At 38.2% G+C, this 15,212-nt stretch overlaps 1 protein-coding gene across 15 annotated transcripts in view; it reads left to right on the forward strand.

The window, feature by feature from the left end:
- The window catches only part of LPP (LIM domain containing preferred translocation partner in lipoma), a 736,333-nt gene that overhangs the window by 249,751 nt on the left and 471,370 nt on the right, over positions 1 to 15,212 (forward strand). For all 15 annotated transcript variants that reach the window (XM_074404687.1, XM_074404694.1, XM_074404689.1 and 12 more), the window contains one exon: positions 695 to 896. In XM_074404687.1, the coding sequence (XP_074260788.1) occupies positions 704 to 896 (193 nt within the window). In that variant the 5' untranslated portion in view covers positions 695 to 703. The remainder of the gene's footprint in view (positions 1 to 694; positions 897 to 15,212) is intronic.

Genomic DNA, 15,212 nt, shown 5'->3' on the forward strand with positions numbered 1-15,212 from the left:
CCCCCTCCAAGAACACTAAACCTAAGTACTGTGAACTTTTCTGCCTGTATAATTTTGCTAATGTTTTTCAGGCTCAAAGCCTACTCAGCACTCAAACCCAGTCTGTATATCACCTCATCAGTAAAATCTTGTTAATTCTGCCCCCACCAAGAAGTGAGCCTATCTTTTTCTGCATCTCTGCCACACTTGTTTTTAACCTCACTTAGGTAACGTAGCACTTCCTTTAGGTAGAACCATTTAATTGGTGAGATAATTACTTTAATAGATTATTAATAAAATTGAAGCTCTTTTCCATCCTCCTACTCTAGAACCTCCTTCAAGTTACGAAGCATTTCTTGTTCATATCTATTTCCCAAGAGTGCTAGGTACTAAAATAGGTCACTATTGGAAGGGAGATATTCAAGTTTGGGGGAGTGTTCTCTTCCTCCTCCTCCTCCTCCTCCTCCTCCCCCACCTTCTTCCTCCTCTTTCTCTTTCTCCTTTTCCTCCTCTTCCTCCTCTTCCTCCTCCTCTTCCTGCTGGCGATTCCTCTGCCTCTTCATTTTTACTACTTCCATTTTCTTTCTTCCTTCTTTCCAGAGAGCTTTATCGAGATTCATTTAGTATGGATTAAGGTAAAATAGCAATGAAGTGAGGTATATTTTCTCTGTTTTCATGCTTTTATGCAAACAGTGTTTGTTTTTTTTAATCACAGATTCCAACCATGTCTCACCCATCTTGGCTGCCACCCAAAAGCACTGGTGAGCCCCTCGGCCATGTGCCTGCACGGATGGAGACCACCCATTCCTTTGGGAACCCCAGCATTTCAGTGTCTACACAACAGCCACCCAAAAAGTTTGCACCCGTAGTTGCTCCAAAACCTAAGTACAACCCATACAAGCAACCTGGAAGTGAGGGTAAGTGCTGGGATTTCAGAGGCGGATACTTGGAGTAGGAAAGTTCAATGTTATGTAGGTGATTTGTAGTACCATGTCGTGTCAGAAAAAGGTAGTTTGTGAATTCACAGTGTGGTTATCATAGTTTATAGGCTACTAAAAGTCAAGGAGCCCCTGGAAATGGCCTAGACCAGCCCCTTCTTTTAGGAAAAATACTTTTTTGGACTATATGGCCATGGTTACATAGTGAAATAGGGTTAGAGCCCAAACTAGAAATCTGACCTCTTCAGTCACAGCTCAGTGCCTTTCTGCTGCATTATCTTCCACCTCCAGCAAATTCTCTTGTAAGGTTGTGCCTACCAGACAACGGTCCCTCCCTCTTGCCCTTAGACAAGTGTCTGCAAATGCTGCCAAGCAGTAGTCCAATCAGAAACTTACACAAAGCACACCTAATGAAGTGCATGGAATTGTTTTATCTCCTCTGGCTGTTTTTCTTCCCTTAGGCTGCTGAAGGATAAAGTTGTCTAGAGAGTTCTGTGAGATCTGCGTTTGCCGAAGCTCACAGACAAATTTGAGTAACGCCTAGTTTTAGGCGGTTTAATAACAATGCATTCAGTTTACATCAAGTAGCGTTTGAAGGTCTGTGTGAGCTCCAACTCTCTATGTATTTGTGTGTATACACTCACACACGAAGCCTCAGGGTCGGTGTAAATAGTCCCATACTGTTTGGTTGAAAAGGTTACATATTTATACCAATGAATGTCAGCAGCTCATTCAAATTCAAGAAACACTAACTTACAGTTAAAAAACTGAAGAATATTAGACTTCTAGGAGCTAATAGAGAAGAGGCAGTGAAAGGAGATTTAGCTCGTCTTTCTTTGTTTTCTGTCTCTGTCCCACTATTTAAAAAATTATTAATATTTTACCCTCTCCATGATGTTGCCAGTTGCTTCTTGGATGATATGAGTGTTTGTTTTATCAATATTGCATGTGAGTGTTTCACACTCTGTGTTACAGTCCAGTCCTCCGCTTTTCTTCCCAGTCCTCTCCCACTCGCAGTAAACACTTTATTGGTGTTTTGGGTCTGAGGCCAGAAGCCTAGTTCAGATGTCTAGCTTGTGTGACATGACCGGACACCTCGGCTGGGTGGTAGGATGCCTCAGGCTTCCGCATACATGGCTAGGCTGCAGCTGTGTGTCTTCGGGTATCCTTTTCCTCAGAAAGTGCAACAAGGAGACCTGCACAAAGCTGCTCTGGAAAAATAAATGAAGCCTTTTGTACTATACTAATCTCTATAGGACACCATGAGGTTTTAGTACCCTTGAAGGAGACTGCATCTTTGCGATGCATCAGGCACTTAGTGGAACTGGTTTTCTTCGACTCATCCTTCTTTAGTGATTGCAGGGCTTGGGAATGGGATCTGGAAGAGAATCACTCTTCACAGGAACAGGAGGAGCCGTACGTTGGCTTCCTTATTTATGTTTTCAAAGTTTCCCTTTGTCAGCTTACTAGGGACATTGTTATTTTGTCACCTAACTTTTGGGGAAAGCATCAGTGGACCTCCCTTTAACAGGAACAGAAGAGAGACATGGCCAGTTACAGAGTAGAAGGCAAAGGTGTGAGGAAAGCTTTGTAGGTCTGGGAGTTGTTATATGCCTGAGCATTAGGGCAAGGACAGGTCTTATATTAAGTGGGCTAAGAAATGGCATATATGAGATAGGAAGAAAAGAAGCATATAACGGCCTCCCTTTAGACTGCTTTATTCTGAATTTGACATGCCCTGCCTGTACTCTGTGTGGTGCACCCACTTTCTTATTCTCTAGAACACCGAAGTGATTTGTTCACATGCTCTGCAGTGCACAGTCCTTGGCCTCACTTTCAACATGCCACTGCATACGTTTCTGTTACCTGGCAAAATGCCATTCGTATCAGTTTCTCCAAAAGTCTAGGTGTGGCCGAGATCAGAAGTAATCACTTCCTTCCCCGAGTTTCCACAGCTTATTCTATGACTACCAAACTTCTGCTTGGTATTCTGTGACCACCAAATTTGTTACTGCCCCTGCTTGCATTCTGTCCCGTATTGAACATGTAGTATATGCCAGGCTCAATGCTTTCTCATTATTATTTTATTGCCTTCTTAGGTAGCCCTAAAAATGGTTTGTTTGTTTTATTTTCTTATAAAGAAATGGAAGCTTAAAAGAGGTGACATTCTCTGTGATTTGTTAGGAGTATGTTTCTGAACTGAGGCCGCTGTCCGTATCCAGCATGCGATGCTGCCTGTCCTTCTATTCACAGCATGTGTGGCACCAAGCCCCATATTACAGTGATACGTCCCTGCTTCCCTTATAAGAATATATGTAAGCTTTGCTTCCCCATTGAAGCAACAAGACATGGTTTCTCACTCGTCCTTATGTTCCTCATAGCTCATATTATGCTACTGTGTTTTTAGTAGGAATGGTTGCATATGGTCAAATGTATGTCTGTGTGTTCTTATGTATGCATATATATTTGGATGGCTGGCGGATGGCGGGCTGGGTGAGCGCACTGCTCAGTAATGCTTCTCCAAAGCAGTTTGGAATATGGTATAACTCAGTCCTTTGTTTTCTGAAATTTCGGTTCTTTCTTGCATTTCTGCCAATTCTCACTCTTTTCCTCTCTCCCCCTCTCTCTAAATATAATAACCTTTACCTTTTCTGAATATGCAAGAGAAGAAATTTTCCTTTAATATGTAAGTTAAAGACAAATCTTGGGAACGGTTTATGGACATTCAGACTTTTTAAAATAGAAGCTACATTTTTGCATCTGCTGTATGACACAAAGATGTATCCACGTATTTGTTGGAAGAATAAGATTTGCTTCTCGTTATATTTAATTTAAATGTTACCAGTACATTCTTTTTACTCTGAACATTTTTGTAACTTCTGTCCATTGTGTTTAAATGTTTACACATTTTAAAAGTTTATAACAATCCTTTTTCTTTTTCTTTTTTTTTTTTTTTTCATTTAGAATGTTCTATGTTCTTAGTGAAATTCCCCAGATAGTAGGTAGCACAGGTTGTATTTCCAGGATGCATTGTTGATACCAGCTTATGCTCCATATTGCCTTGGCTCATGCTGTTTTTTGCTTTTAGCATATACTTGCCCCCAAGTTTCCTGCTTCTACAGTCTCAATTCATTGCTTAAAAGTTGACCTCCAAGGCCAGGCCTAGTGGCTCACACCTGTAATCCCAACACTACGGGAGGCCGAGGCAGTTGGATCACCTGAGGTCAGGAGTTCGAGACCAGCCTGGCCAACATGGTGAAACCCCATCTCTACTAAAAAATATAAAAATCAGCTGGGCATGGTGGCAGGTGGCTGTAATCCTGGCTACTTGGGAGGCTGAGGCAGGAGAATTGCTTGAACCTGGGAGGCAGAGGTTGCAGTGAGCTGAGATTGAGCCATTGCAGCCTGGGAGACAGAGTGAGACAGAGTCTCAAAAATGAAATAAAATAAATAAAATAAAATAAGTTGACCTCCAAGAAGCTCAACCACGAATTCAGAAAGTTAGAACTAATAGAAGTCACACAATCCATCTTGTTCTGGTGTAAATGTGAAAACTGCAGTCTAGAGAGTGTAAGTTATTTGTTCAGAGAAGCATAACCCACTCAAACAGAGTTGGCACTCAAGGCTTTTCTAACTCTAGAGTTAACCTAAACCTTGTACTGTATTCTAATGGCAAACCGTTCTTTACTACCCCATACCTTCGTGCATCACATACAATTCTTATGGCAATGTTTTGTAATAGATTAGCTTGTATATGCACCTGTTTGCTGTAGTGTACTCTGAACTGTGTGAGTCAGGGGCTGTCTGACTCATGCCTTTTCCCTCAACAGCCCCTAGCATGATACCTGACACATACTAGGAACTCAATAGTGTTTGCAGAACGGAATTAATTGATGAAGCGCGATAGTATAAACCTGCTCTCCAGACCCATGTTCTCCATTCTCAGCTACGTATTAGACACTATGGTTCTGCAGCTTCGACCTATGTCTTTGAATTACCTTTCCTTCCTGTGCCCCCTCTTTGAGGTTTTTAGTCCAGGAGTTATCTAACCATTGCCACGTTGATGTCGCCAATTATATGTCTCACCTTGGTGTGACGTCTGTAATCTCTGGAGTTTGCTTTCTCATGTTTTTCTTCTGACTGTGAAAGTGGAAAACTACTAACATGTTTTTCACTACAACTTATCTTTTGGGGATGCCCATATTTATAATTTTCTTTTATAAGATATTCTGCTAATATCCATTTTCTAAAGGGTTTTGGCACACTGAAGTGTGGGGCATGCTTTTTTCCCATTTAGTATCTCTTTGGATCTCAGGGTCCTTTTATTTTCCTTCCATTGTTCTCATTCTTTTCACTGATTTTGTAACAACTTGTATTTTCATAGCTAACTTAGAATACCCCTATATTTCCACATGCTTTCTCTATGTTCCATACTTTGTAGTTATGAACTCATATATATTTTTAAATTAAATTTTGTCTTATTAGAGAATTTTTTTTTTTTTTTTAGTTCAATAGCTTTTGGGCAACAGGTGGTTTTTGCTTACAAGGAAACACTCTGTAGCGGTGATTTCTGAGATTTCAGTGTGCCTGTCACCCGAGCAGTGTACACTATAGTCTTTTATCCTTCATGTCCTTCCCACACTTTTTCACCCTGAGTCTCCAAAGTCCACTATATCATTCTTATGCCTTTGAATCCTCATAGCTTAGCTCCCACTTATAAGTGAGAACATACAATATTTGGTTTTCCATTCCTGAGTTACTTTTAGAATAATGGTCTCCAATTCTATCCAAGTTGCTGCAGATGCCATTATTTCATTCTGTTTTATGGCTGAGTAGTATCCCATGGTGTATATACACCACATTTTCTTTATCCATTTGTTGGCTGACTTGTATTTAGAAGATTACAGCCAACAATCATGAAAAAACGCTCAACTCACTATCCAGGAAATGCAAATTAAAAGCCGCAATGTGATACCACCTTATTTGTGCAAGAACGGCCATAATTAAAAAACAATAAATGTTGGCATGGATGTGGTAAAAAGGGAACACTGTTGGGATTTTACGCTGTTGGTGGGAATGTCAACTAGTACAACCGCTATGAAAAGCAATATGGAGATTCCTTAAAGAGCTAAAATAGAAATGCCATTCAATCCAGCAATCCCACTACTGGGTATCTACCAAAAGGAAAAGAAGTCACTACATGAAAAAGACACCTGCGCACGTGTTTATAGCAGCACAGTCCTTAACGATTTTATAATGTTAAGTGTGTATTTAATTTTTTGTGAAATTATTTTGGTATGTATGTATTTATGATGTTGTCCTATCACTTTCTATTCAGTTTAACTGATGACAACAAGATAAGATAATGAAATTTTTCTGCTGGTCTTTAAAATACTAGCCTTTAGTGTTGTTTGGCCTATAATCTGGGTTTTCAGTCTGCTCCAAAAAAAAAAAAAAAACAAACAAAAAAAACAACCACTCCATTTCGAAAAACTGAAACAATAACAACAATTAAAATCAGTGTTAGAGTTTGATGCCAGCAAAGTATACTTCTTTTTCTGTTTTTGGTAAATAGCAAAGCAAATGAACTTTTCTACTGTACTAATGCACTTTTTTTGAGATGGTTTTTGAAATTATCTTACTATTACACTCTGGGGATTAGTATTAGGATGGTACAAAAATAATAGTGGTTTTTGCCATTGCCTTTAATGGCAAAAACAGTGATTACTTTTGAACCAACTTAACTCAGTAGTGCTCTCATGCTTCCTCTCTCTCTCTCTCTCTCTCTCTCTCTCTCTCTCTCTCTGTGTGTGTGTGTGTGTGTGTGTGTGTGTGTGTGTGCGTGTGTGTGTGTGTCTCGCTTATTTGGCTGAATGAAATTTGAAAATAGTTGTTTTTTGTTTTTTGTTTTTTTTGAGACGGAGTTTCGCTCTTGTTACCCAGGCTGGAGTGCAATGGCGCGATCTCGGCTCACCGCAACCTCCGCCTCCTGGGTTCAAGCAATTCTCCTGCCTCAGCCTCCTGAGTAGCTGGGATTACAGGCACGTGCCACCATGCCCAGCTAATTTTTTGTATTTTTAGTAGAGACGGGGTTTCACCATGTTGACCAGGATGGTCTCGATCTCTCGACCTCGTGATCCACCCACCTCGGCCTCCCAAAGTGCTGGGATTACAGGCTTGAGCCACCGTGCCCAGTCCAATAGTTTTTATCTATCATTAAAATGGATAATCATTTGGAATGATTTATAAAGTTCACAAGTTTGCAAAGTTGGAGTTGTCTTGTAGCCCAGAATTCAATTTCTGAAATTCTTTTTAAAAAACATTTTTATGTTAGATTTTTGAAAAAGCAAATTGGTGTTACATGGCAGTTCTCACTCTTTTTCTCTCTAAATATAATAACCTTTACCTTTTCTGAATATACAAGAGAAGAAATTTTCCTTTGATATATATGTTAAAGACAAATCTTGGGAACTGTGGACATTCAGACTTTGGGTCTACATAAGGTGCCAATTCAGTGTGATCGTTTCGGTGGGATCTTTTTCTATTGGTATAGTTTAGTTAGCAGTTGCATGTTCATTGTCTTTTCATTTCAGTAGAAAATTCTTACTGTAGCTCTCTGAGGTGGGTCGAACAGATGTTTTTGCCATTTTGATGATTTGTAAGTAATAGAAGTGTAAGAGCTTATTAAAGAATCATGTAGCTATTAAAGTAGTAGAGGAAGATCCTCATACTTAGGGCTCCTACTAATTTTAAATGCTTCTTTTTAAATAGGTAGACATTCTGATGTCTCCTTTAGTTTCATTAGTTTATTATTTCGTGATTCTTTTTTGAAATTAATTTCAGTACCCAGAACTTAAAGTATAATAAGTAAATTTTTTAAAAAAACCAGCTTTGAAGGTTAATTAGGATAGGGACCAGGGCACCCATTAACAAAATAGATATAGCTCTTCAGGTGACAGTTGATTAGGGTCAACATGAAATTTTTAAGAGTTGAGATATAATTTATATTCGGCAAAATTCATGGAAAATGTACACAGGAAGAGTTTTGATAAATTTATATACCTAGGTGTATGTATTTACCACCATAACGAAAAAAAAAGAAATTAATTTCAAAATGGTGACCTCTTTCACAAACCAGATTTGTGCATATTGGTTCACATAGACGTGTCAAGATAGATCAAGATAGGTGAGGTGAATTGTATTAAATGGGGGACTTAAGCCTGGATTATTTTTTACATCTTTCTGTGCTTTCTGCTACCCTGAGGTTATTAATGTATTGTTCCATGGAGGGGAAATAGTTATAGATGATTGCTAATATACCCAAGAGTTTGGTGCTGAACTGATCTCGATCCCAGGTTTCCTAAATGCGCTCATTCAGCTGCACCACCATGGTTTATGGGAACCAGGCAAGTGTGGAGTTTGGTTCCTAGGAACTGATGAGTCCTGGATTATTGATGCTTGGTGGAGAATTAGCCATTAATGATGTGAAGCCATGTATCCTGGTTAGGCAGGACGCATTTGTTTTCTTAGCAGATAACTAATACGTGAGGGAAATGGATGTCCACTTATAGCGTTCTATTTAAAGGAATAATTTAGACTGATTCTTCCCCATTATTTTTGCTGGGAAGGTATGGTCCTCACAGTATGCTTTTCTGTCTCTGGAGTCCTATCATCCTTTTCCCTGTGCAAAGAGAATCTTGCTGTAACTCTGGAGATCCAAATGGGAAACATCCTTTTGGAGATTACAAATGGGAAACATCTTTTCATCATCCTGACAGTCCTGTTAATTGCAATTAGAAACTGCAGTTGTAACATCGTGGACATTTGTTTTAAGTATGTGTGGTATGCCATGAAGATAGCCACAGATTTACAGAAACATCAAGAACTGTAATGAAGCTCAGGTTTGCCTGCCGTGCCCCTTTTTTGGATGGACATAAGCATTTTGAGCCTCATCCATCACTGCACAGTGCAGTGCATGAGTTTTAATTTTCAGGTCCTCAGGGGGACAAAGGAACAAGCTGTTTATTCATTAAAGGATCAAATATTAATTGTATTAATTTGATCTTTACACTGCATCTTTCAGCAGAGAATATAACTTGTAATTCTTGGAGTGGCATCAGGTCTTACCAAATAGTCATCAGCCTTGTCAAGACGCAGCCCGGGCTTGATGGTCAGTGCAGTTACATTCAAGATTCAGTTTCACCACTTGGCCTTGACCATGGTGCTTTTGTATTCTGTAGCCTCTTTAATTGATAAAATATTAGCTGGTAATACTATCTCACAAGATTGTTTTGAAAGCCAAATATGATGATAAACGTAAAAATGTTTTTAAACCGTAAAATACGTTATAACCCTAAGGAGTTACTATTATATATTTATTCAGCAGTCATTTATTTAAAACAGATTTTGTGCCAGATACTCTTCTAGGGGCTGAAGTAATGGCAATGAGCAAAAGAGAGACTAGTTAGTCCCTGCCCTCTTGGGATGCATTTTCTTGCTATAATAAAAATAACATTATTAATAATAATACTGATACAATGATGAAATAAAATTTATTTAATAAATGCATTTGTAACCTTATATGCAATTATCAGTAATTATTCAAAATTATAAAAAATACTTTAATTTAGGTTATGTAACCCTAATCCAAAAATCTGAAATTTTAAATGTGAAAAAATCTGAAACTTTCTGAGTGCCAATATGATGCTCAGAGGAAATGTTCATGGGAACATTTTGGATTTCAGAATTGTGGTTTAGGGTTGCTCAGCTGGTATGCGTAAATATTCCAAAAATCCAAACAACTTGAAATTTGAAACATTTCAATGTCTCAAGTGTTTTGGATGTGGGATGCCCAGTCTATACTAATGAATATGTGCTAATATAAAGATAATAGTAATTTAACATGGTGTCCATAAGTACTGATGAATATCATTAGCTTCTAATAACAGTGATAGGAAACACAATGCTTCAGCACTATATAAACTCTAAAATTCTAGAACCAGGCCCAATCTTAAAAGTTATCTAATACAATCCCTTTCTTTCCTGGATGGTAATAGTCAAGAATATATTCACTAATATGTTTTAGGGACGTACAGGTTCTTTGCCCAGGAGTGCTGTGAGTAACCAGTGAAAATTCTTGAATGTGGGCAACATGATTATCATCATTTCGGAGGCTCAGAGAGGCAGGTGACTTGTTCAGTATTGCAGATTAGTAAGTGGGGAAGCCAAGCCTTGATCCTGGGGATTCCTTCCCTGGTTACTATAGACGCATCTGGGGACATGTTTAGACATTACAACGATAGAACTAATATACCCAAACAAAGTGGATTAGATGTTTTAGAACAAGGAGAAGTCTGTGTATTATTGACAGAAATCTCCTTTATTTTGTAACTTGTCTGCTTGATTACTGAAATGAGTTCCTTAATAAGGTGATGGGTTCCTCCTAATTTTTGTATGGTTCAAAAACAATAATGCTGATTTGTGTGGCGAGATACACATTTATTTTAAAATTATACAAATGTACAAAACTATTGTCACTCCATATTTTACATCTGAAGAGAATTTAATTGCTTTTTTGAGAATAAAAATATAGAGAGAGCCACAAAAAAAATCACCACACATGTATTAGAAAAGCTAACATAAAAATTTGTACCATATGCTGCTGAAGATGTGGAGAAATGATCTCTCACAGTGCTGGCAGGAATGTGCACAATGTTGTAGCCACCGTTAGAAAGGTCTTTGGTGGTATTTTACAAAAGTAAACTCGTACTCACCATATGACTCAGCAGGAACACCCTTTGGCATTTAATCCAGAGAATCAAAATGTTACATGCACAAAGAAGTCGGTACATGGATGTTCACAGCAACTTTTTTTTTTTTTTTTTTTTTTTTTTTTAATCATAAAGACAAAACACTGGAAACAACCCAAATATCCTTTGATGGGCAAATGCTTCAGTGAAGTCTGGTACAGCCATACAATGGGATAATACCATTCGGCAGTAAAAAAGAATGAATTATTATTGATATATGCAATAACCTGGACATGCTTAGTGAAAAAACTCTCAAGGTTACATATATTATAAGATTTTGTTTTAAGACAAAGCTCTAGAGATAAAGGACATATTTGTGATTGCTAGGGCACAGAGATGGCAGGTCAGGTGGGGGCAAGTACTGGTGATTCATACTAAGAGCAAGCAGCAAGAGTCTTTGTGGTGGAGGAAAAGTTCTGTACCTCAGTTGGAGTGACGGTTACGTGAATCTATACGTGGGATAAAATTACACACAACTGTATGCACATGCAAATCAATGCAGGCTATAAAATGGTAAACACTGAGTAAGGTCTAGTTAACAGTAATGTAACAATGTCAGTTTGCTGGTTTTGTCATATTTTATAGCTTTATGAGAGTTACCGTTAGGGGAACCTGGGTAGTGTACATGGGACTCAGCACTATTTTTGCAACTTTCTGTGATTCTGTATTTCTAAAAAGGTTTAATTGTGGTAAAATAAAGAAATACATATAGATTTCTTAATGTATTCTTAAGAAATACATTAAAGTGCTGTCTTACATGCCATCTGAATTGCCTGCAGGGTACTTTGAAAGATCAGTGCTCTATGTATCACTGCTATGATGTATGGTTTAAACCTGGCCCCGGTCATCAGAAATACTTGGAGAATGTTTTTCCAAAGAAAAAAGAAATTAAAGTAGTTCCTAGGTCGCATCACAATTCTACAGAATCAAAATCTCTGGGTATGGGGCCCAAGAATCTGCATTAAAAAAAAATGAAAAAATAAAACAGAACTCCCTAGGGAATTGTGATTGATGCTCAACCAAAGTTTAAGAAACAGCCATTTAATTTATTAATTCAGGAACCAGTGCCTTAATGTCCTCTGAACCTTCTCCATGTCCTGAGAGTGTACTCTTCCTCCTGTAGTTAATAATGATAGCTTTTGAAGTCTTTAACATCTTTATCATGTGAACGTTGCACAGATTCGGACCCTTAGAGCATCCTACCTGCTGCTATTCCTTTCCATCAGTGTTTTAATCATAGACACCCATCTGTTGCATATGTTGTCCCAGGTCATTTCATTTGGGATTCAAAACCAGAAGATTTAAAACAACAAAAATGGATTCTTCTAGAATGCCCTAGCCATGGCCAAGCTTCTGCATTACAGAGTTCTTGCTATTGTGTTGCCTCAGGTAGCAGTGCATGAAATCTCAGCCAATTTTGGGTCACAGTGGACCTATGTACATTATCTAAAAATGGATTCATTATGGACATTATAAAAATCAATCTGACACCTGAGCCTTTGGGCAAATATACGATATAATGAAATCATACCCTAGAATAACGATTGACCTAAAGAACTTTAAAAAAAAAAAAAAGTAAGTATGGTATTTTTATTGTCCTTTCTTAAAGTTACTGCATTCAGAGAGACCTGATGGCTGAGGACAGCACGTGGGGCAGGGGAGTACAGGTCACTGGGATGTGGCACCCTGAGCCTTTTAGCACTTTGCCCTTCCAGCACTCTCCCTTATTATATGTTCTTTACGTTGTTCTGTATGTTGCTGTCTTCAAACCACATAGGTAAGTCCACTAGTTGAGATAGACATGTAATAGACAACGCATGCCCAACAAGGTTGCATTATGTAAATTTAGTGTCATCATATAATGTGAAGGTTGTCCTCTAGGAGGAACTGGGGAAAGCATCACAGAGGAGGAGACATCTGATCTGAGTGTTGGAGAATGAGTGAGTTGTTTACCAAGCAGAAAAGGGCGGTGGACAGCATGGCACGCCAAGTAAAGGGAACAGCATGTGCAAAAGCAGAGAATGGCGCCCATCGTGACCCCTGTAATTTTGGCAGCTCTCTGCTGATGTCCTCAGGCAGTGCATCTGGACTCCTGGGAACAGCTTTGCAATGTGAACATAGTGACTTCACTATGGGTAGACCCAAATGTTCTAGCATGCTCTGAAATTTACCTCTAGGGAAATAGCTCCAGGAAATTAGGTAGCTACAGAGAGGAAGGATCAAGAAATATGAACATGATGATCTTATACCACAGGCAAGATGTACTCTCCTGGAGGTGCTGGCCAGAAGTACTGTTGCTATCTCTGTGTACTTGTCTCTTGTATTTTAGAATAAAATGTGCCTGTGCATACAGATACTATGGTCAGTTTTCTTCAAATCTCCTGAAACAATTTCAAGGCAGCTTTTCTTTTTCTTTTTTTTTTTTTAATTACCTAATCAAACACACACCCCTAAGGATGGAGGTGTAAGCTAACTTAATCATTTTTGTTCTGTTTTGCTTTCTTACTTATTCACACGTTGGGGTAATCCTGAGAAAACAGGGAGCAATGAAAGAAGATTTTTATTGTGAAATGTTCATTACAACTTACAATTTTCAATATATGTTTGTATGACTGTGCACGAACGTGAATAGATTTTAGAGCACTTTCTCACATAATATCTAGTTTAATCATCAGAATATCCTATAATGTTATTATAATTTCCACATTATTATGGGTCCTAAAGAAAAATGAAAAATCTGTGATTCAGAGAGTCATGGTTAGGCTAATAAATGTAGAAATCACATTTGACCAAATTTTAGTATCTTCCCTTAAGTATTGGTAATGTACAATAAACACTATTTGGTAATAATCTATTATTACAATTACTAAGACAATGTATCTGGTAGAGTGGTATCTTAATGATTTGAAAAATATTGTAGTGGATTTATTAGCCTCCATTGCATCTGAAATTTACTTTGCTTTACTGCTTACTTAATCTTTCTAGCTACTCTGTAAAAAAACAGTTATAATCGCCCCCAATTTGCAGGGAGTATAATATATGCAAAATGAGATAGCTGGCATATTGCAAAGCTGGGAATTGAACCCTTGTCTCCTAAATCCAAGTCTGTAGCTGTTCCTCAGCAGTATACTATATCTCATGTTAATGCTGTTATTATGTTTATTAAATGAAAGAATTTTTTCATCATTATTTTCCCAAATTATACTATGCAGAGTGATTTGAAGATTTAGATCATTCAAATAATGTGTGAAAATTGCTTAGAATCAATCACCTATGCATGGATGTCTATGACGGATAAAAATGTAAAACAGCCAAAGTAGTCTTAAGAAGTTATTACCAAGTTTCTCGAATAACGTCTCCCTGAGACATTATTCGACAAGACCTTTGGAATAATCACTTGGAATTTTACTTAATTCAGTTGAATTATGTCATCTTGCTTAAACTTTTTAGATATCACTGGTAGTTTTATTGACATTACAATGGAATTAAATGACATTTTATTTTATTTTTAACCATTCTTTAACAATGGCATTTAAATTTGTCATTATTTTTGTTATTGATCTATTCATGTGTGTTGTAATGACTTGGGTTTTATTAAGTGCATCCTCTGTAAAAAATTACCTCCTGGGAAAAATATCACCAAGTTCTATGAGGTGTACTCAGAAATATCACCACTTAAGGTGACAGTAAAGTGTCATGCATGCCCACCCAATGTGATCCCTGGTAGACAGATTTCACTGTTTTATATCTTGACTTCTGCATTTAATTCAGTTCTTTTATTGTGGCCTATTCAGTTCCATCTTGTGCCATTGTGATTTAACAGAGCTCTACAAGGGACAAGAAAAAGTAAAAAGACATCTTCGCCCTTAAACAGTTTATATTTTCGTTAGAAACTCGACATATGAAATGACCAGTTAACTAACAATATGAAGCTTTATTGTAAAGCTTCTATTTGTGAAGCGACTCTGTGGCTAACTGTATCAAAAGAAAGAGTTTGCTTGGAGCCAAGGTAGTAAGGGAAGGCTACCGAGAAGAAGGACTCACGGAGGCAGTGATTAAGCACGTAGACTCTGGCATCAGGTAGGTCTGGGTTCAAGTTTTGATTTTACTTTAACTCTTAATTCTGGGAACTTGGATTCCCTAGCATAAGTAGCAACCAAGCTCTATCCATTTTAAATAAAGACATTTACGGAGTAGGCACAGTGGCTCACACCTGTAATCCCAGTACTTTGGAAGGCTAAGGTGGGCGGATCACCTGAGTCAGCAGTTCAAGATGAGCCTGGCCATTATTCCATAACCCCGACTCCCTGTCTCTACTAAAAACACAAAAATTAGCTGAGTGTGGTGGCACGCACCTGTAATCCCAGCTACTTGGAAGGCCGAGGCAGGAGAATCACTTGAACACAGGAGGCGGAGGTTGCAATGAGCCACTGCATTCCAGCCTGGATGATGGAGTAAGACTCCATCTCAAATAAATAAATAAAAC

The sequence above is a fragment of the Saimiri boliviensis genome, chromosome 8 (assembly GCF_048565385.1).
Source record: "Saimiri boliviensis isolate mSaiBol1 chromosome 8, mSaiBol1.pri, whole genome shotgun sequence".
Classification (NCBI taxonomy): Eukaryota; Metazoa; Chordata; class Mammalia; order Primates; family Cebidae; genus Saimiri; species Saimiri boliviensis.